The sequence below is a fragment of the Scleropages formosus genome, chromosome 2 (genome assembly GCF_900964775.1).
Source record: "Scleropages formosus chromosome 2, fSclFor1.1, whole genome shotgun sequence".
NCBI classification, from domain to species: Eukaryota; Metazoa; Chordata; class Actinopteri; order Osteoglossiformes; family Osteoglossidae; genus Scleropages; species Scleropages formosus.
Genome location: NC_041807.1, coordinates 19,812,559 through 19,835,535, shown reverse-complemented (window position 1 = coordinate 19,835,535; position 22,977 = coordinate 19,812,559). Strand labels below are relative to the sequence as shown.

General features: G+C 43.8%; 1 protein-coding gene across 1 annotated transcript in view; it reads right to left on the bottom strand.

The window, feature by feature from the left end:
* The window catches only part of LOC108931429 (pleckstrin homology domain-containing family A member 5-like), a 109,740-nt gene extending 87,281 nt beyond the window's left edge, over window positions 1-22,459 (bottom strand). Inside the window, 3 exon segments of the mRNA XM_029245944.1 lie at window positions 21,368-21,425; window positions 22,163-22,239; window positions 22,346-22,459. Coding sequence (XP_029101777.1) covers window positions 21,368-21,425; window positions 22,163-22,239; window positions 22,346-22,437 — 227 coding nt within the window. The 5' untranslated portion in view covers window positions 22,438-22,459.
* Between the last annotated feature and the right edge of the window lie 518 nt (window positions 22,460-22,977).

Sequence of the window (22,977 nt, the reverse complement as noted above, 5' to 3'; positions counted from 1 at the left end):
AGCTGATACACATGCAGCAGACAATAATGCTGTTACACAGCACTGAGCAAAGAAATGGAAATATATACAGAATGCATGAAATATTAATTCTGCTATTAAAAAAAATTCTCAACTTTGAACGACAGCGTATGTAAATAAAACATGTAAAAGAGCTGATTTCAGAGAAAAATAGCCACGACATGCAAGTTAAAAACGAAACCAGAATTTTAAAGACACTGTATTAGTGGCTTCTGTTCCATTTCACCAGTTTTGAGGCTCATTCTAGATGATATTTCCAGTCATCAATAAAGCAGTATTTCTGAGTGAGACGGAAGCATGCCTAGCACTTAGCTTTGGGTTGGGGCTTACTTTATTTAGCCCACTGGGAACACTGCCTATATTTACATTCAGAGGCCTCTTTCTGTGACAGTCTTCAAACAGAAAAGGAAAGAGGGGAAATTACATTCATTCACCATGACATACATTTGAAATTAGAATAATGAATCATCAGAAGTGTCAGAGCAAGCTGTGCGGGTGTGTCTTCAACTATCCCTTCCGTGAGGGATGCCAGCAGCCTGTGGTTCTGGAGGTCACACATGGGTCACTCAGGAGCTGGGCCTGAGTCTGTGGTCCAAATGCCAAGGAATGTGAACACCAGCAGAACTAGGGTTCTGCACACAAATGGAGACTAACGGAAGTTGGCAGAGACTGAAAAGATCCACGGACTGATCAGCGGAGAGACTGGCAGAGTCCAGAGAGACTAAGGCCCAAATGATCACTCTTACTACAAGTATGAGACAAGCCTGAAAAGCATTAAAAACTGGGCCATCATTGTTAAAAGTGCAAATGCAGTGATGGGGGGGTGTGGTGGCGCAGTGGGTTGGACCGGGTCCTGCTCTCCGGTGGGTCTGGGGTTTGAGTCCCGCTTGGGGTGCCTTGCGACAGACTGGCGTCCCGTCCTGGGTGTGTCCCCTCTCCCTCCGTCCTTACGCCCTGAGTTGCCGGGTTAGGCTCTGGCTCCCCGTGACCCCGTATGAGAAGCGGTTCAGAAGGTGTGTGTGTGCGCACGCAGTGATGGGACGGTGACACTGACTTAGAGACTAATCTGTTTCAGCACTTAAGAAGTGTACAGCCTGCTGCCATACACAAGCACATGCCACTCATATAGAACTCATTCATTAGATGCTGATGAGAGCAATTCAAGTGTTCCCTTAGACAGACTCAAGGCTGTCCTTATATCATGTCTGCCTGGTCTTTGCTGCTGTCTCTTTCACATCCCTGCAACAGACACAAGAGTACCACTCAACCAGGGCTGTGATACCCAGATGAGAACATGTGTACAGAGAGATAATGTTAAAAGGCACAAGGCTTCCCATTTGCTCTGTAGGCAGCAGCTCCATGAAGGTGGGGATTAGGATAACTTCTGACGTCAGCACATCTCAAACAGTTGCGTTGAGGACAGAGCGCATGGGACACAAAATTGGCCTTTTGGAACATGCATATTCACACTCTGAAAGGTCAGCGCAGAGATCTGCTCTTGGCGCACAGTTCCAGTGCACTAGTGATAACAGACCTTTTGCTTCCAGAGTTGTCGCACATGTGCACGATGCAGCCCGGACACCCAGGACATCATAAGCACACTGCAGTCACCACTCTAGAAAAATGTACTATGGGTAATGCAATCAAGACAACAGTATTATACACATCAGTCCGTGTAATTAATTGAGAAGTAAATTGCTATTAAAATGCTAAAAGCCTATTTTCATTATGCAAAACAACTGTTTAAAATGATGAGCATTTGAAGCAGCAAGCAAACAGATATAAATGTGTTACTCTTGCGTTAATGCAAAATTCTACTGATAATATTTCTTTTTTTTTTTTGGAATTATGTTGTTAAGTAGTACGCCCTCAGCATTATAATATTAAGGAAGAACGGTCAAAGTCTGAGGAAGGACTGAAAGTAGGGTTGGGGACAGCTCTGATTCTTGTATCAGTACCCTGATTCTGTCCCATATTCTGGGTAACTGCGGTACCAGCACAAGGTGCCCACCTGCAGAGTCCTTCATAGATCTCCATGGTCTTAGCAATTCGAAGACAGTGGCACAAAATGGAACACCACTGCAAAAGGGGCCACCAAGAACCAGACTGAAGGTAACCAGCACAGCAAACTCCAGTTCCAAGAAGGATTCTGTTCCTCCTCTAGCAGATGGTCCTGAACAACAAGCACATAATTTCCAATATACTAAAGCTGGTGAGACTAATGAAAGCAGTAGTTTCTTGCTGCTGTGGCTGATTCAAATCACAAAACCTTTGCTTGGCCAACATGTGTTAGGAAAACAGCATGTGCTCTAAAACCTTGTGCAGAACGTACAAAAAAAATACACATTTGTTTCCCCGTGGTACCAAATGGAATAAGACGTCAATCTATCAACAGTCCAGAATACGAAAGTATCCTGCACCATTAGAAATTTCATCAAGTCAACGTGTGCCACTGACTTGTATTACACAAAATGCAGTTCATTCATTATCTGCAACAGATTAGATCTCACTCCGATCACGAGCTGGGGACCCGGGCAGGTGAATTAGCATTCACTGCACAGGATTTCACTGGCATGAGTCCGCAGGCTTTGCCAGGTTCCATGCCTCAGCCGACATGTAAGGCACAGAGATCTACAGCTTTGAAGACCGAGCCTAAATTATGCTCCTCAGCACCAGTGAGAAGCACTAGCTGAGGATGGAAAAAGTCATAGTTGCTGATAGCGCTGAGAAAATTATCCCCATGTGCTGGTCAATCCCTATCACACCGTCACACGGTAGTTACTTTTGGAGTCCAGGTAGCTGTCTTTTCATGCCGAGCAGAGTTTAAGCTCAAACATAGCCTCTTTCTGCAGACCCGAGAGAAAATCCAAAGCAGAACTGGCTGCCATCGCAAAGGCCACTGGTTCAATCAGCTCGTGACTCGTAGGCACTGACAGTCTTCCTGGCCAATGTGGCAGAAAAAAAAAAAAACCAAAAGGTGAAAAATGCTTAACTGGTAATGCAGACCGAGAACCTCTGTTCAAGGGTGAAGAAAGAGTTCATCGGCAACAAGCTTGATCGGCACAATCACAAGATGAAAGGAAGACGTGAACGTAAAATAAAAAATAAAAAACATGCTGTCCAGCAGAGAGACAGCACAATGAGTATCCTCCTTAAACAAAACAGCTTTGCCAAAGATTTTTTGGACCTCCTTCATGCCATATGCCCAGCCCAACCCATGGCAATCCTAATGATCTTAGCGCACTCTCGAATGAAAATCGGGTGCCTTCATGTTGAATTTATTTGAAATTTATTTTAAATTAACCAATGCAATGGCAGATTACTTATACCTCTACCACACCTGGCTCCATCAGCACTGTAAAATTTCCCACTGGGGCTCAACCGAACTGATCTGAGCAGGGCCAATGGGGTCACGCTAATCCATAGCGGTAGAGGGCATTCAGCTGGAGCGGCTAATAGAATCAACGTGGTGTTGAAGGAACTGACATCTTCCTTTAAACACTTGCTGAGTGTGGAGATCTGTGGCCTAACGAAAATGGTCGCGTCAGGTTCAGAATGAGAGCTGCACACCGATAACGGGTGTGTCGGCCAGCGCCGTGATAATGGGGAAAAAAAAACTCCCCATCGCGGGGCACTGTAACTCATGAGACAAAATCCTGGTACTTTCAGAAAGCATTCCATTAATTGAGTTAATTATAGAATTATGAGTAAAAATCAATAACAGCAACAAAGTTATGTAAAATAAACATACACACATTGACTCAAACCGCTTGTCCCCAGTAGGGTCGCGGCGAGCCAGAGCCTAACCTGGCAACACAGGGCGCAAGGCTGGAGGAGGAGGAGGAGGAGACATACCCAGGACGGGACGCCAGTCCATCGCAAGGCACCCCAAGGAGGACTCGAACCCCACACCCACCAGAGAGCAGGATCTAACCAAACCCATTGCGCCACCGCACCCCATGTAAAACACTATTTACTTTTTTTTAATTCTGGCTAAGCAATTGTTAAAAATTGTGGTTATCAATGAAAAAATGTTCACTTCCCAAACACGTACACAAGACAACTGGCAATAAGGTAAATGACAGCCTGGTATACTGCGCTCTGCATAACTGCGGTGAGGGGTATGACTCTTATTAAGGACATGAAAAGTTTCAGGTAAAGTTTTAACACACAAGTGCTTTCCACAACTATAATTTGCTTGTGGGGCCAAAATAAATTTTTCCCCTCAGTCAGTAACATGTTTTATTTATATATTTTCCACAAAAATTATTATTTATTGACTGAAAACGGTCAATGACCTTAAAAGTTCTGTGCCAATCCCACAGAAGTAATTTCTGGGTGGAACTGTATGAAACTCACCTTGTGAAAACAAAACGAGGCTGAAGGAGGAACCATGCAGTTCAGTAGCTGCTCCCATTGCTTATATAAGTGTTGTCCGAAAACAGACGTGGGGCGCAGGCGTTCGGGTCGTTAGGCTACGCTAGCAGGAAACGAGCAATTAAAATGAAAGAGAAGCTGCCTTTCACAGGAAACTCGGCGACAGGGACATATGCGAAGGAAAATCTGAGGCCAAAGAAAAACAAAAAACAAGGTCCGCCATCTTTGATTACAAATCCGCTAATACCTGCTGGAGATGAATGTGTGTTGAATGCATTCAGTGAAATAAGAGCGAGGAGTTTGCTTTCGACATATTGTGAGCACAAATTGTGGCCTTCCAGCCCTCCTTTTGTTCACAGAAGAAACACGAATAATAGCAGGAGGAAATAACTGCTGCAGGAACGGGAACGACCGCCGGACGACCTGAGCCTGCACTTTTACCACAACTTTACATGCCGCGCACAAATAAAGGTTATGAAACACGATGAAGCCAAATGCTGGAGCAAGGGTACGAACACCTTGTCGCGATCGAATTCCCTGCAGCGACTTCTGCGCTCCCGTGAGACCGACCAAATCGACGACCGCAATTCCGTGAAGCGTCGTGTCGAAAACATTCCTCCCACCTGCAGCCCCACCTGCCAATTGAATGACAAACAGCAGCCGTACCTTCCGCCGAGAGTTAATTAAACTTTATTACTTACAATAAGCATCACTATGTCCCAGAACTTAGAAATCAGAGCTTCTTCAATTAATTTAAGTGTCTGTGGACAAAAATGACTGTTTAAATCATGCAAATCACTGGAGCCACAGTGACTGAGACTCTGTGCAGTTCTTCATTTCTGAACACCTGTCCGCAACTTGTTAACCTCGCCGGAAAATTATTCCAAAAGTCAGTTTTGTCTGGAGTTTTATTACACAAATCCAGCATTTTGTGTATAGTATAAGTGAGGGACGGGGAGTTGGGGAGGAGGGTTTGAAACTAGGAGTTCTGTTACGGTTCGTGGAACAGAGTTTTAGAGACACATCAGAAACGATGTCTCACGAACTGTACCGCAGCAGTAGGTTGCACTTGCAAAGCACAGCCGGCCCGGACCGGAGTGCGTACGACACTCTCCTCGGACCAGGGCCGCATCTAGGTTGCCATGGCTAAGTCTCCATAGGACTTTCACGGTACGAGGCAAGAACGTGAGTTTAATTGAGTGCTTTTAAACTTGATTCCTCGGGGGAGAAAAATTCAAGGCTCTCCGAAAGACCTCAGAGCATGCGGAAATAGGAAAGCAGGAAGACCACATTAATAACTGACTTAGTTAAGGGCTTAATCTATTATATTTCAATTAACCTCATGACTCAATTTATCTAAAGAGGTCTTTGTGTTATGGCGGCAGTCTGAATCCCACACGCATGCTGACTGACGGAGTCACTTGGCCACAGACAATGACGCACCGACGTGGACGAGAACGAGGTGCCGCTGGAAACCACCACAAAACACCGTTGCGAAACTCTGCCTGCCTTCTCTTGTGTATAAACGGGCCTTCTTGTTTATTTACCTACTTATTCACCTCTGTTTTCGCAATGCGTACATGTACGTATATTTTATGTCTGTGTTTGTTGTGCATTGCATGGTCCTGCAATCAAGTGCAACTTCTCTCTGGGGTTAATAAAGTTTCATTCATCCATTCATACACAAGTGTAAAGCGGTTTTCTAAATTAGGAATGGTCAAGCCTGAACCTGAATCCTGTTAAGAGCTGAGTTAAAAGGAAAAGTAGAACACACTGGACCACAGCTGACTCCTCCTGCTCTAAATGAACAAATGAACAGTTTAACGTCCCTGAATGCAGCATGCCTGATCTTGCAAGAGACATCCTGGCTTTGAAAAAGCCTTATTATCTGTACTGAATGCTGAAATCTTTAGAGATTTATAGGACTGTTTTGTATTTTCATTTGCTACTTCGAAATGTCCTCTACTCTTTTCAGCCACTGGAAACCGCAATGTCCTTTTTAAGAGCAGGCTCACAAAACAACTTCAGGAAACCAACATTTCTACTCTTTTACACTTAAATGATTTTTTCCTGTAATTACCTTATTGGCTTCTTGCCAAAAACACGAATAAAAACTAGGAAATGAGCAGTGGCCTTACTGTAAAAAAACAAAACGGAGAAACTTCCGAATTAAGCCCCCCAGTCACAGATGACCAGCCTTCGGGCTCGATGGAGCTCAGAAAGACCCATGCAATGGCACTGCAGAGACAGCACTGTGCACATAAACACAGAGAACTGTAAATATAACATGACTGTATGGATATGTGCTCACAGATAGGTCAGAAGATGCAAGAGAGGCATACGGTGACTGGACTCTGAAGCAGCTCTGCGGTTTTGAGTGCCACAGCTCTTGGAAGTCTTTATCCCTGCATACAATCACCGGTAGCCTCCAATGACAGTTGTTACAGGAGTGGCATTTCATGAGGGCGTACAGGTGCCAACGGGCAGCTAGTACAGGATAAAGCATATCATGACGCAGTAAATTACAGTACACTTCTCTGAGTTGCAGATGCGGGATGGACGCCGTGGAGTTCTCCCACTGGACAGAGTCCGGCTTTGCAGATGGAGATGCTTGCAGAGGCTTCTCGCTCTGCAACAGTAATGATGGACTACTGCCCTTCCCCTGTCCTCCAGCTGGACTATACAACTGTACATGCAGAGATTTGGAGGTTTATCCAGCATGTAAGACTCTAGAAGCCAATTCTGCACCCAAAAAAACACTAACTCCAGAATATGACAGCAGTAGATGGTATTTGAAGCTGTGACCTCCACATGTGAGAACAGCAGCTCTAACCATTGGACTATCAGCGTTTATTAGCACTTCACAGGGAAAAGTCTGAACTTCTATCCTCATCATTTTTTCAAGCAGCTGGAAAAACTGCTGGCTGCTAAATGATTTCTAATCCAATTCAAAAGAAAGTTTTGTGTGTACCTGGTTTTAAAAAAGTTGAGTGTGGAAAAAGTCATAGTCACTGATAGCATTGAGAAAATTATCCCCATGTGCTGGTCAATCCCTATCACACTATCACACGGTAGTTACTTTTGGAGTCCAAGTAGCTGTCTTTTCATGCTGAGCAGATCATGAAGTTTTTTAAACTTTTTATTTATTTATTTATTTATTTTTTTTTTAAATTTTTAAAAAATCACAGCCCTCCATACTGGCAACAGCTCCTTGCTGTTGAAACATTAATAGAATTTCAGCTTAAAAGAGCCCAGCTGTAAACTGTAAAATGCTGCAAAGTTAGTGAACTCTGGTCTACTGGTGTACTACTGAAGTGTGGGAGTTCAGTCCAATCAAAAACAACAAAGTCCTTGTCCACCACTCTTGCCGCTCCACAGACGTCACTTCTGCAAAAGAGCCAATTTAAGGCTAAATAATAATGCCAGCAGGAAGTGCCTCAGTAACGATCACACATCCACCACATCGGTAGCATAGCATATCATCATCAATGAGTCTACAAAATTCCAATGAATATAGCACATTTTTACATTCAAGTCAATGTAGGTCTTCACAAAACGTATTTGGAATGGAGTCAGAGAAAATAATATTCAAAGCCAACATGAGAAAAACATAAAAATTATTCCCAGGCCCCTTATAAGAAGTGCAGGTGTCAAAATTTCTCCATGAGGTCAGAAGTCCTAATGGCTTCTACAGCAGCAGTTTCCACAATGAGATCACTCCTGGAAAAGGAGCAGGATGGGAGAGAAGAGCCAGCAGCCTGGCTTGGGGGGTGGGGGTTGGTAAATGAGGTCCCCAAGTACACCATACAGTGTAAGCACAGCACAGTGTTGGGTTATTTCACACTTGTGGATTTAAGCAGAGGGTTGTCCCCTCATCAGCCTCATTCCACTTCACCTACAACACCAACACTGATGCTACTAAAAGCAGCTGCAGAGACCCAGCAACAAACTAAACCGATAATAGATGTATAAATTCTCATTTTCAGTTTAATTCCTCAAGTTATTAAAATTAAGCACATCCTGGTGTGGGCACTCCATGGCCATATACCTTCTAAATAAACAGACATTATGTGGAAATAAAATTGATTGTTCATGCTCTGGTTAAATGAGGTGAATTAGATGCTTATGGCTCAATTTAACAGGACAACACCAAGGACGATTAAAACCTGTAGCAATAGAAGTAGGGAAAAAGTCGAGAGCAATTTGTGCAGTTGTTATGTGGTGTAGTTTTAATGTGAGTTAATGTTTTATTCACTTGACCTAGTGAGCTGATAGATCATGGAGAATCTTTGTGATGGAGAAAATGTAAAACAAAGTAGTAATCCCAGAGACAGGATAAAATTAATTTGGAGCCTAAGGTGGTGAAAATCTGAAGTGCAGACTGAAGGTGAAGCTGCTGTCACCAGTGTAACTCATAATTCATCTGCTCTAACACCAGCTTTGGTGAGGGTTCAGTCACATGAAGTTTGTTTAAAAAAGAGGATTTAGCTCACTTACCCTTTTTTTTTTCCCCCAAAACTCAATCGCAAACACACACACAGCAAAATGATGCAAAAAACTGCTCACGTGCACTCACATATTAATATCACTTTTTATTAGTTGGCATTGAATTACAGCGATTGATAACTCCATCCATCTGTCAAAGACAGTTCTTACAGAGACACAGGCAGAAGAGACCTTTGCAAAAATGAGCGCATGAGAGCTGGTTTCGCCAATGCTCTCTGCTGGCAGGGGAGAAAGCACACTGTGTTTGCAGGACATGGCTGCTGTTTGAGGGTTACACTGTGGCACTGTGCTTCTTAAAGAGGTTCCTCCAAAGTGGGACATGCAGCATGCTGTCCTTGAGCCCCTGCCCAGCACACAGAGCAGGTCTTACTGCAGCAGCATCGCCATGTAGGGACGAACTATGTGCCACTGCTGGCGAGCGCAGGAAACAGCATGCAGCAGAAGACTATGGCTGTATAAGCAGGTATTGCAGGGATTGAAGAAAATCTTTCCCAAACAAACACCTGAAAATGTTCAGCGCACAGCAGATGAATTTCTGCTAGTTCGCTTGATGTTGTGTACCGCAATCACAGAATAACCATTCTTTTAGTCAACACAGTAAATTAAAAGCATCGTTCAAGAAAACGGTACTCTGACACTGTGATAAAATTGCTCCCTGTATTAAAGTTCAAAGCAGCTTGAAATTAAAATATAACAACTACAATCTTACAACATATATTTATTATAATAACATCCAATTATACTAACATTCTCACACACACAGTCTGAAACCGCTTGTCCTGAGCGGGGTGACGACACACTGGAGCCTAATCCGGCAACACAGAATACAGGGTTGGGGGGGGGGGGGTACGCCCATGGTGGAACACCAGTCCATTGCAAGGCACCCCAAGGAGGACTCGAACCCCAGACGAACCAGAGAGCAGGGCCCGGCCAAGCCCGCTGCATCAATGCACCGCCCCCCAGTAACATTCAGTATTTTTTTTTTTTTTTTTTTTTTTTTTTTTTTTTTTTTTTATTTATTATAGCTTTGTCTGAGGGTTTTACAGAACACAGCCTGTTAATAACTGAAGGGCAGTATACATTGTGCAGTTTTACTGATACTGACTTAAGAGTAAATGTGACTTTGCAGTTACAAATAAACTTATGGACCAATTGTTTTTCTAAGTTACATTTTACATTTATTCACTTAGCAGACGCTTTTGGCCAAAGTGACTTACAATGGATTCTATGTAGTGTTACTAGCCCACACACCTTATTCACCAAGGTGACTACACTACTTCCAAGGGGTTACTCACCCATGCATCAGTGAAACACACTCCCTCCGTGACACTCGCGCTCTATGGGGGAACCTGAACAGCATGTCTTTGGACTGTGGGAAGAAACCAGAGCACCCAGAGGGGACCCACGCAGACACAGGGAAGAACATGCAAACTCCACACAGACTGAGCGGGGATCGAACCCACGTTCTCTCACACCACCCAGGGGCTGTGAGACAGCAACGCTACTCGATGTGCCACCGTGCAACACAAGATACAAGTCAAAGGCCTATAATTAACAACAGTATCATCAAAAAAGGAATGTTTACCTTACAATCAAGTAATCACACACAGAAAACAGCTTGCATAAATATTTGTGTACTCACTAGGAATTAGGTGAACTAACACTTGCTGTATTCAGTTACCATTTGCTTGACATGCTGAATTGTTTGGCTACATTTGGTTCTGCTCCATTTCCCAGCATGATTACATGACCATTTCTGTCAGCAGAGCTGATGAGACAGGAGTTGTTTGCAGGGTGGGGCTGTTGGTTCATACCCTGCATTTAGAAAACAGTGTTCACACAGGATCTGTGGTACACACTGATTAGCAGGACTCTTGAGTGGCCAAGTCAGCCGTGCTACATTTGCCATATGTGCCCATCATAATTCCCGTCCAAGATGTGTGTACCCTATGAGAGAAGCTGAGTCCGTTGAAGTGCACACACCGCACAGAAATCTGACACTGTGCCCAACACAAGGTCACACAACATGTCTGAATCAGAACCATCCCAGATTCAGGCACTCTGCTTTTGAGATCCACTGTGGTTGTGGGTCACATGACCTGATCTTGACAAAACTCTAATGCACAGTGCTGCAGAACTGCAGAGTGGAGATGGCTCCAAAAAGCCACACATATAAACCATAAGAGGAGGAATAGGCTCTGAAACTGCCCCACAGTCCCTCATCATACATGAAAAGATTTAGCATCTTACATAATACCCTTGGAGAGGCAGCCCTTTAGTGAGGGAAGGCTCCAGGCAGCTGTGTTAAGGGCAGCTTGTCAACGGTAACGATTCTTTCACAAGACCCACAATGCACTGCTAATGCGGCCTGCAGTTTGACACTGACGTCAGCCTTCCAAAGCAGATCAGGGTGCGCACAACAAAATGCTGAAACACCGCTGTACCCAAGGCCACCTCCTTCTCTGCACAGAAACCCTGTTTCCAGGCTGAAACCATCACACTCTATAAGTGGCCCGTAGCCTACAACCTGTGAAACAGGCTCCCTTCCTGCAGATTTCTGATAAGAGCTTTTCATTTTTGGAGCCACGGCAAAAGCCCCGAGAGCCATCAGCCACTCTACAAATGTGCTTTAGATGGGGAGAAAGGCATGGTGAATGCGCTGAAAAGAGCCCACAGCAGTAATAACGTGTTCAGGAACGGAATGGGTAGATCATCACATGTCACAAGGAAGGCAAGGTCCACCCTCTCTCACTCTTGCGAGGCCTCTCAGCAGCAAGTGAATGCAAACTAGACCTAATCCAGTACACCTGCGGTGGACAAAAAGCAATTACTACAAGTGAGGATGCAAACTTTAGGTCACGTGAAAAAGAAAACGTCCAGCAGTTCTTGTTCTTTTGCAAACCCTTCACAGAGCTACAATAACAGGGTGAACCAGGACTGCAGATGTATTCGCATAAATGCGAAGAAATCGAAAGCACTGACACATGCAAAAACTGACTAATTGAATATGATTTCTCAGACATCAATTATGGGACTTCGGGGGAAAACGAAAGGCTTTTAAAACAGTGTTTTCAAAATGGAAACAAACATATGGCATTATTAGTATGGTGGTTTATAATAGTGTGGCGTGCAGCGCCGTGGGTTTGGATGGGCCGAAGAAGAACGCAAAGGCAGCGTTCATTTCAAACGTTTTATTTGGACAAAGGGTAACAACGCTCTCGGTCGGCAGACCCCGTTTCCTCCAGGACCTGCGCGTCTAGCCAGCCTCCCCAACCTGCTTAGCGCCCTCAGGCTCTCTCCTCTTTCTCCTCCAGGCAGATGCAATCGACCCCTAATATTCCCCGTATGTCACCAAACGCTAACCGATTAATAATTAACACATTTCCTACTCGAACACAGCAACGCAGGTCGTTACAATAGATCAACAGCATTCAGTCACACAGAGTTGCCTGTGAGAATTTAGTTATTTAGTACAACTAATTTAATAAGTCTGATGGTGTCAGACACTGAATGGGTATATGGATGGAATTTTCATAAGCGTGCTTCTGATGTAATTCTAAAATGTCAGCTATGCAAGAGACTTTTTATCCTCGTTCTCTTGCTATGTTTCTCAATGCATTTGCAGTAAATTATGCAAAACAATATCACCAATAGATAACTGTATTTGCCCTAGCTACCCTGCTGAAAACAAACACTGAAATCTTGTAAATCTTTAGCTGTATGTTTTATAGTGTTCTGTTCTGAATATCTGTGACACTGTAAGAAATGTGTTTACACAGACCTTTACACAGGCAATGTACCCTACTCTCGGTCAAACCAGGAAGTGAGGTTGCTTTGGGCTGGAGAAAAGTTTAATGCACCTCTGACACCCCCCCGTTGCACCCTCCCCTCTATTCCCACACTCTGGGCACCATCGATCCCAGGACAGCCAAATGCCCCGCAGACCCTGCCCACTCTCGCTACAGCCATGACTCCTATGACCTTGCCCATGATCACCCAGTGCTAACAGAACCTCCAAAAACAAACAATACATTTTATTTTTTTATCTGGAACTGATAGCAATTCATTTATCTCATGTGCCTTAATGAAATCAGTCATGCTTATGAGAAACAAAGGGGAAATGACACGCTTCACAGCAGTAAATTACCAGCCTCATCACCGCAAGGATTTTCACCAGGTCCAATTCAAGACATGATTAGGGTCATAATTCAAAAAAAAAAAAAAAAAAAAATCTCATTAAGACCCTTTAAATGCATATGCATAACATTCACACCGGCAGACACCTCATTAACCTAATCTCCAGCTGCCAGGTTCCACACTCCACAGGATTATGCAGGTTAACACACTCAAATGCAGTCATTCATATTTTTTTTCCTAAAGTAATGTGTATTTATGTACAAGTGCTCTTTTCCTCTGCCTGTATTTACAGAGTAATCAAGCTATAAAAGCAAAGTGCTTGTTTAGTCTCCTCAAAAAGAAATCTAAACTAATGCAATGAAATCTACAAAAAACTGTGATAAGGATGCTATCTCAGAATTGCCAGAGAAATTCAAAATCATATAAAAAAGAGAAACAGTATAACATAATAAAGAATAAAAGCAACTTACCAACATAACCGCTTCATATCAGTGAAAGGTCCTAACAGCAGCTCACTGTGTAACTCTCCTTGGACAGAAGACACCAGATGTGACCTGCACAGCTGCTGAAACAGTAAATGGTGCTATCATAAGCCCCCTGATGCCTGAGCAGATTAAAATTTAGGATCATTTCATGTAGAGATTAAAGGAATGTGTTAAGTGAGAGTTCCAAAAACAGACTGCTGGTGTCATTAGGGAAAAGCATCATTGTAACTGTATTTTACCCCGAATTCTTTACATTCAAAATGTATACATTCCTGACAATTAGCACTTTGCATCTGCATTCCTTCACTGTCAAGCCAACCTTAAAATGAGGCGACTGCTAGAGCTTTCTGATATCATTTGTTAATACCTTGTAATGGTCATTCAAATTTTACTTTGTGTGAATGTTAATTTTTCAAGACTGATCTAAAACTGTGTAACAAACTTTTTCAAAAGACCTTTGTCAATACACTGGACATTTAAATTGCATTTATTGTAATTATTATTTTACACACACACAGAAACCGCTTGTCCCAGGCGGGGCTGCAGCGAGCCAGAGCCTAACCCAGCAATACAGGGTGCAAGGCTGGAGGGGGACGGGACACACCCAGGATGGGTTGCCAGTCCGCCGCAAGGCACCCCAAACGGGACTCGAACCCCAGACCCCCCAGAGAGCAGGCCCTGACCAAACCTGCTGCGCCAGCACACCCCCCATTATTATTTTATTGGGGTAACATTTAAGAGTCTAAAGAAAGGTAAGCCAAATATTATAACAGTCCTGACAAGAATGTCAGTCTTTCGGAAATGCAAGTAGTTAACATCTATTTATTAATTTTACACACTAATAAATCAGATTTCAGATAGACTCTTTTGGTATGTGCCCGCACACCGTGGTCTGATTTTCAGCTTTCACTAAAGACTCCTTGTTCTGCTCACCAGTACCACATTGGTGCGATGCTGCCAGATATGCTGGGAAAGAGCCCAGCCAATTCATGGAAATCTGGATTAGTCCATCAGATCACAGTGTTACAACTGGGACAATAAACCCTTCAACTGAGATTCATGGGCTTCGTTTGCTCGTCGGCACAGTGCCCAGCCACTGGTCCAAAACCCAGACCTACAATGAGAAGGGACACTAGGTGCAGAAAAGGGTGCAGTTTTGGTCTAGGACCACAGGTTCATAGAATCATACCAAAGAACAAATGCAGTGATACCAAGGAGGTAAACAGGACATCATGAAAACCAGTGATGTAGCCATAAGCAGGTGTAAGTAATTCTAATTCATACTACTGCTGCTTGCTTTGCCCAACTTTTACTATGAACTTTTTGCTTTTTAATCTTTCAGCGCAGCAATCTTCAAGTAACCAGCATGACTTCAAAACAAGGCTGTGGATTCATAACGATGGAACTTTTTCGGCAAGTCAAAGATATAAATGTAGTATTATAGCTCCTATTACCAGACTGGACCATTAAAGTTCAGCCTCTGTGAATCCTGAAAAGTATCTGAGGCAGTGGATAATGCTCTTCATTTTTACTGATGGCTCAGAACAGACCACATTTGCATTTCAGTGGAGTGGTACAACCACTGAAACTGCTCTCGAAAAAGGAGAAAGACATTCGTCCAGTGATAACCTTATTGCTGTCAAACATGATGCATCTGTCCTCTTTTGGATGGCCTCGGGATGGGAACCACACACACGCGCACCCTGAAACTGAGTGCCTGACAGACTGACCTCTTCTTCTACTATGCCTCTTACAGGATGAGGGGAGGTACAAGGGAGCATTGCTGTCCTCTTGTCTCCGCGCACTCACAGAGGCCTTGGATCCAACGGGAGGAGACAGGGAGAAACAATCTGCTCTGCATTCGCCATGCCCTTCCAGTGCCGAGATGCCAGGACACTGACAAACAAGTGCTGATTAATTCAGCCATTTAAATACCCAGAAGACGGACTCTTTTTATCTCAACCGCTTAAATCAATCCCTCTTTAAAATGTGACGAGAAAAACACACAGAAAGACATACACTAGCTTGCCTTTCATATATTCTGTTGTTTTGGCATTTTAATTGCTATAGGATTATGGTTCTGAAGCCAAAAACACAGTACGGTCTGCAACTACATATAAAAACATAAATATATAATATTATATTCCCACAATGAGCAAAAGGCTGTAGAATTTTAGACATTATAACAATTGGGCTAATTGGTATTAAATCCCATGTCACTCCAGGTATTTTTAGAATTTTCACAGATCCATATTTGTGAGGGAGATAATAAAAAGAAATACTATGTTTAAAAGAACTAACCAAGCGCTGACAAAATAAAATTACAGTACAGAAAACACAGTGAGACTATAAATTCCATCCAGCTAAACAGAACTTTATGAAATATTTGTTACTGAAACAATTTTGTATTCAATTTACAGCCACAATATATATTTGGTAATATCACGCTCAAGGTATCTGATGAGCAGTGCTCCAAAACGGCATTAGAAAGAAATTAAAATTTTCTGATCTGATTTACTGATGAACTGTCAAAACAGATCATCAACGGCCAACAAGAGTAAAGAGGATAGAAAAACTGTTTTGTGTAATTTACAGAGCAGCAGTATGGCTGCTGTAAATCAGCCACTACTAAACTAGCAGAAAAGCTTAGAATGTACTAAGGATTGATCCTCCTTTTGTTATGGTGTAATAAACCCCCTGTCAACACATCAAATCCCTCTTATAAAAGCTCTAAGAGGGGCTTGGCACCATCCTTCTCCAGTTACTTCTGTCCTATGTCCCTTCTCCTAAAACACTGCTTCTTTATCAGTCAAACAAGTCTTTTAGGGCTCTTAATCAGAGGGGCAGAGGTCTTTCTATGACTGGTGTGGAACAACAACGCTACAGAAATGAAGTACGCAAAGGAAGTCCAAGCTAACAATAAAATATGTCTTAATACCACTGCTTCAGATTCCTTTGAAAATTTCAAAATGTGTTGAGTATTTGAGAACTGCAAACTAAACCAACATTAATTTGTTAAAACCTAAACTCTTACAGGGCAGTACAGTGGCACATAGTGCTTTGGCTGGCTTTTTGAGTGTAGGTTCGAATCTGGCTCAGTTTTTGTGGGTTGGGATGTTCTCCCCATGTTTACGTGTGTTTCTTCCAGGTGCTTAGCTTTCCTCCCACAAGCTAAGCACATGCATTTCAGGGTAACTGGTGACTCTAAATTGGCCATAGTGTAAGACTGTGCAGGTGTATGTTTATGTGGCTATCTTGCAATGGACTTAAATTCCATCCAGGATAGACTCCAGACCACCACAGCACTGACTTTGAGAAGCAGTTAACACGAGTGAGTGAGTAGAGGGTCACAAATTATAAAATCATTTAGCTGGTCTAATTACCTTAGATCACACATACTGTAAAATAAATTAGGTTGACAAAGGGCACTAAAAATCATTCTTTTAATCATTCTCCTGCTTTCACTCTGTCATGACTCTCAGCACACTGTCAGAAGATGGAACAATGCTTTTTGGTCCAATCTACTGACACAGCTAGAGACAAAAATATGAACAATCTCACAGCTTGCAAATCAGCAGGGCCTAAAGCACCTTCGTCAATGGCACTGAGAACACGCGTCCACCTCTTACAACCATGCTGCAAAAGCAAAATACTCAATCGCCAGCATACTAGTATGAACTATACATTTTTGACTGGCATGATCATAAAGGTACAACACAGATTTTTACAACTGTGTATTTCAGTTTAACAGCATAAACCTCATGACAGGTATCTTTTCTTAAAACAGCAGGGATAAATGTTTCAAATAGATTACGAGACCATGTTTATTTGCTCAGTTTGGCATGTAAGAAAGGACTAAGTTTATTCACAAACCAACTGGAAGAAATTCCAAACCTCATAGCAGCTACAATACCGTTTAAACAAAAGACAGTGTCAAAAAGTTTCAGGTTCAGTTTGAGCACTTCAGAGCCATGCGCTAGAACCCAAATTGTTGACACAACAACCTACTCACAGTCAGTACCAGCAGTTAAGAAGTGAATCACTTTTAGACTCTTCAGCCCAGTGGCTGCATATGAAGACATCTTCATCCCCTCTCCCAGTCCTTCAGACCCAAAGAAACAGCTGGGGATGAGGAATGCACCTAAATAGAAGGAGGAGGATTAGAAGTGGTACAGGTGCCACACTGGGTAACTCCAATGGTATGACAGCCTGGTTCCATCAACTGCGCTCTCCCTTGCATGAATCTGGAAAGGGCTATTCAAAAACGCTGCGGGGAGAAGAAAAGCAATACCAAAAAAGGTTTTCACATAATGTTACTGCACCAGCGGAGCGTGTGCCACATCCATTCCGCTCGTGTCACCCCCGTTGAGCTGTGTACCTGTCGAGGCACGTGGGAGACACTGCATCCTCCCCTGAGACAGTGGGCTTTTAAAGAGGAGAGCTGGTATCATGCCAGAATTCATCCTCCTGACAGTTACTCTTATAAAACAGACCAACCCACTAATCAGACATTTCCTCCCCTTGCTCTTTCAAAATTGCATGTGTTTCTAGCTAATTAAAATGAAACTGCTTATTTGAACAACATTCCACTGATGGGCACAGACCTCCTGGCAAAGTATGGCCTTTGAACTGACCTGAAATTCAGCACGTTATTGTTCAGTCACACAACTACTGGGGTGAAAATTATTTCATGGTGACCTCAGTCCATTCCAACCATGTTAAACAGAATTGCCCAGTGCTTTAAGATTATTGTCCAATATTCACGACACTTCAAGGATCCTGCCATATTTAACTTCCTTTGGTTAAAAAACAAAAAACTATTTGCTTTCCTGGGGTTCGAGTCCCTGCTTGGGGTGTCTTGTGACAGACTGGCGTCCCGTCCTGGGTGTGTCCCCGCCCCCTCCAGCCTTACGGACAAGCGGTTTCAGACAATGTGTCTGTGTGTGTGGGTTAAAAAACAAAAAACTATTTGCTTTTCCTGGGGTTCGAGTCCCCACTTGGGGTGCCTTGTGATGGACTGGCGTGCCGTCCTGGGTGTGTCCCCTCCGCCTCCAGCCTTACGCCCTGTGTTGCCAGGTTAGGCGCTGGCTCGCTGCAACCCCGCTCGGGACAAGAGGTTTCAGACTGTGTGTGTGTGTGTGTGTGTGTGTGTGTGTGTGTGTGTGTGTGTGTGTATATTTGCTTTTGAGTTGGTAAGTATTAAAATATTAACTCATCTATAAGGAAAAACAAAATCAAGGTATAAAAATCACAGTGAAGTATCTTCTGAGAATGGCTCTCCATTCTGACAGGTACTTTTAATAACACTTCAAAATTAAGATGACTCAAAGAATTTTTCATGTCACTTTAAGCTGCCATGCTTTAGGGAGGCACTTTGGACTACTCTCACAAGGAGCCATCAATACAAGCTTGAGTGTCAAAAGCCATACACTAGCACACAGCCACTCTGCTGATAACTCCACACTATAATTTCTGTTCTCCCATCACCTGCCTCTGAAGTAGCAGCGCAACAAATCTATCCCACAGCAAGCATTTCATGAAGTATAACCTCTTTGACCATTTGAATTCACCCACAGGTAGGCCAGCAGCAGGTCAAAAATCACCTTCGACATTAGATTTTGCATCTTGGTTGCAGATGAAGAGGATATCCCTTAATTCCAGAAAGCACATTTCCCCTTTGGGGAAGAGCAGGCCTCAGTGAAATGACCTTTGGAGCCATTTCTCTTTTCATCTCGACCATGCCATTTATTTCTATAGAGACACACAAAGGGGCAAGCTGCTGCTATTGATCATGCCTTCCTCTTTGTTTAAAAAACTCTACTCGTGCACATAGGTTTCATTTGGGGGGGGAAAAAAAAAAAATCTCCAGTCACATACCTTCACAAGGGTCACACGAATGGACAGGACTCCAGCGCCAACTTTCTGTCCATGGGATTGAATGGTCCTTCCCCCACCTGCTTAGCTGGGCTGATGCAGTGTGGGAGATGGGTCCAAAGGAGGATCACTCTCCTAGCTGCGTCAGCCAACAAAACGGCAGTGTGTTTGGCAGCAAGACAAGACTCAGGGGGAGTGGGTAAAACTCCACAAACTGTTTATTTTGTGGCATTCCCCAGGCGCCAGAAGCTAGGAGAGGTTCTAACACTCCCAGCATGCACTGTTGTTGCTACTGAAGAGCCCGCCCCAACTCCCTGTGTCTGTTCCAGCTCATATTCCTCCTTTATTTTTCCCCATCTTCCATCTGAAGTCCATACTGAACTCCCACTTCATCGATGGAAGTCAGCCCCTGCGGCATAACTACGTACAGCTATACCGTTGCCACCATTTCTGAATTAAGCACCACGAGATTTTTACAAGGGCTATCCTTGCTCTTCATCCATGGCCTCAAAAACTCAATGATTTTAAAGGGAGAGGAGAGTGGCAAGACTAAATTGTAACTCAGTGTGGGAAACAACTTCCTCTTGATAAATAAGATTTCCTGTCTTTTTGAGTCAGTCCCTCAGTGACTCAGAGTGAAGCAGAGGAATAATAAACGGCCGCAGTTCTTTATAATCTCTGGCACTCTGCCATCTGTTGCTGATGTAATATGAGCAACACTATTACAAAAAAGAATTAATACAAAATAAATAATAATCAATTAATTTCAACCGAGTCCTGTTGTACATAACTGCAAGCTTTGGCACCTTCATAATTTATAAACAAACAACAGCATCACACTATGAAGAGACCACCTGTCTGAATGAAAATGCACACCATCCAAGAGGCCTATGAGCAGGTTCAGTTTATTCAGTAAGTGAGGGAAGTGCTGGAGGAAACAGTGAGTGGCTGGATCAGATAAAAAGTGATGAAAAGAGGACCACATGAGTAAAAATATCTTTCTACACACAGGCTGCCATTTTTACAAGACATTAAACTACTATAACTGTGAAACAGTACTTCATATGCCAAACTGCAAACCTCAGCATTAGGGATGACAATGTTCCCCAAATTTTACATTTTCCTAAAATATCACAAAATATTTGTTCTTCAGAAGATTTCAAAGAGCATGAAACAGGCTGCCTCTTAATACAAAACTTTATTCACTTGAGTCATTATTTTTCAAAAGAATCTTCTAAGAGCTGACCGAGTCCAAATCTGTTAACCAATACTCATTCATGAAATTATTACAGGAGTATTCATGCTAACAGACACGCTGGATACACGTGAGTTCAGTGATCATTAATTCCGCTGAATTCCTAAACAAATAGCATGCTTGCTTATAAGCTCGGTGCCCTGCAAAGATATCTGCGAAAGAGAAATTCACTCAGCGAAACTCAGTTCAGTTCTTCTGTCAACACCTCTGCGTAACAAAGGAGAATTAACAGTATTCACTCGTGTGCTTCTAGCACACCGCTCGAGGACTTATAGCCAAAATGTTCACCCGACAACATGAAATCACAGCACTGCAGCTGGAGAGGGTGCAAAGGATGAAAATCCATTCCAGCATTAAACAAACTTGCTTGACCTAGGAGAATAGTTTTCATCAATTTGGTCTTCAAATAAGGAGTGCACACAAGCTACAATGGACACACAGTGGTCTGATAAAGATGTTGAGATCCTGGGGGAAAAAGACACTGGGATCTCCTTTTTCACCTTAAAGCAAAGCCCTTGTTTCAGCCAATCCTGACACAAAGTCTCAGTAAAAACATAGTTTTTCAAACGCCACCTTACTCTGAAACATGGGGTTTTATAAAACATCCCAGTGGAGGTCTCCTCTGCTGTCAGACAAGATCCGGGAATGACGAGAGGGGGAAAAAAGTGGGACCGAAAAGGCTTTGAAACCCGGTGACTCCGTGGCCACAACTCACTTTATGAAGCACCTCGCCCCCTCAAACGTGAATCCTTCCTCCCATCCGGATGGTAAATCTAGGCAGGGCAGGAAAAAGAAATAAATTAAAAAATGCACACACAGACAGCCAGGGGAAGAGGTGGGGACACAGCTGGACGTAACATGCGCCTCAGCTGGTCTGAATGTTCCTGTGTGAGAAGAGCGTTTCCTCCCGCGAGGCCGTTAATCGCCAAAGGCGGGAAAGTGGGAAACCGCCACCTCTGCGCGACCGCTCCGACATACGACCGTCTCGAAGACCTGTTCCTTTCATGCCGTAAGGGGTGCCGTCTTGCGCTCCTTTACTCCCCAGCCACCTCGGCGAAGGAGGGATGTGGAGATGTGGAAAAGACAGAAAGATCTGGACTGGACGCGACGGACAGCTCATACCATCGGACCACATTTACCTGTCTTTCTAACATCTCCTCACTGTTAAACTTAACACTTTACTGCGGCAGGTACCTCGGCGAACACCTAAATGTGACATTTAACGGAACGGAGGTTCGAATTAACCCGCGCAACAATTAAAATATGGGAACTTTTGTCGTTTTCGCGCTGTGGGAGAGAATCACCGCTCTCCCCGAGCCGGCAGCTGAGGGTCTCCTCGCGCCGCAGCATCCGCCGTTTAAATGCCCCGCGAGCCCGCGCTCGGCGCGCGCTGCTCACGGGCAGCGGCGGGGAGCGGGCGCTCGCGCCGCAGATGACAGCGACTGCACCCGGCATGCGCGTTCCCAAAAAACGCACCCGGTTGTGGGGGGGGGACGTGAGAACGGTTTACCTGGAGTTTTCCTGTGCCCGGTTACGACGGCCTCGGCAGTGACTGGATGCAGCCAGGTTGTACTCTTCGCTTCTTCGCTGGTGGTGGTAAGAAATGGGGGAGGAAAGGTAAAAGAAAAAAATGTGTACACAACCTTCAAAGTTGAATATTCGAGTCGAAAAAAGTGTCCGCTTTTATATTTACTTGATGAAGAAGACGCGTCCGTCCCGCGTTACCCCATAACTCCAGGAGGACGGCAGGCAGGAGAGCCACTCCGGGTTTAGATCCGCCGCCATGTCTGGCAATCTACCGAGATTGAAGCGCGCGTCCCCGCGCCGGCCGCGCGTTCCCGGGAACCCTGGAAACCGTCCTTGGGAGCGAGCGGGGAGAAGCGAACCTCTGGGGGGCGGGAGCGTGTCTACCAAATATAGGCTCTTTCTCTACTACAGTACTGTACCACATTTTACAGTGCCAGCAGGAACTCGTGCGTGCTGCATGATCATGTGTATTTATTCCAGATATGAGGAACGAGGCACATCGAAAGTGTTGCTGCTGCTTTTGGAAAATGTCAGCATTCAGAATCAGGGTGGGGAAGTGTGCATCATGCCATGTTTATTATTATAATATTACCCGATACTGTTTTTTTGGTAAGGGGACGTTATATAATTACTAGTAAGGGCACTATAATAATAAAAAAAAATAAAAGATCGTACTGTAAAATAAAATATAGTGAGTATTACGTAAAAATATGTATTGTATAAAAAAAAAAATCCCCCTTAAAAATGAATCAAATGTGCTCTGGAATGTTTGTTAAGGTCTCTTGGGTCGCGCTCCGC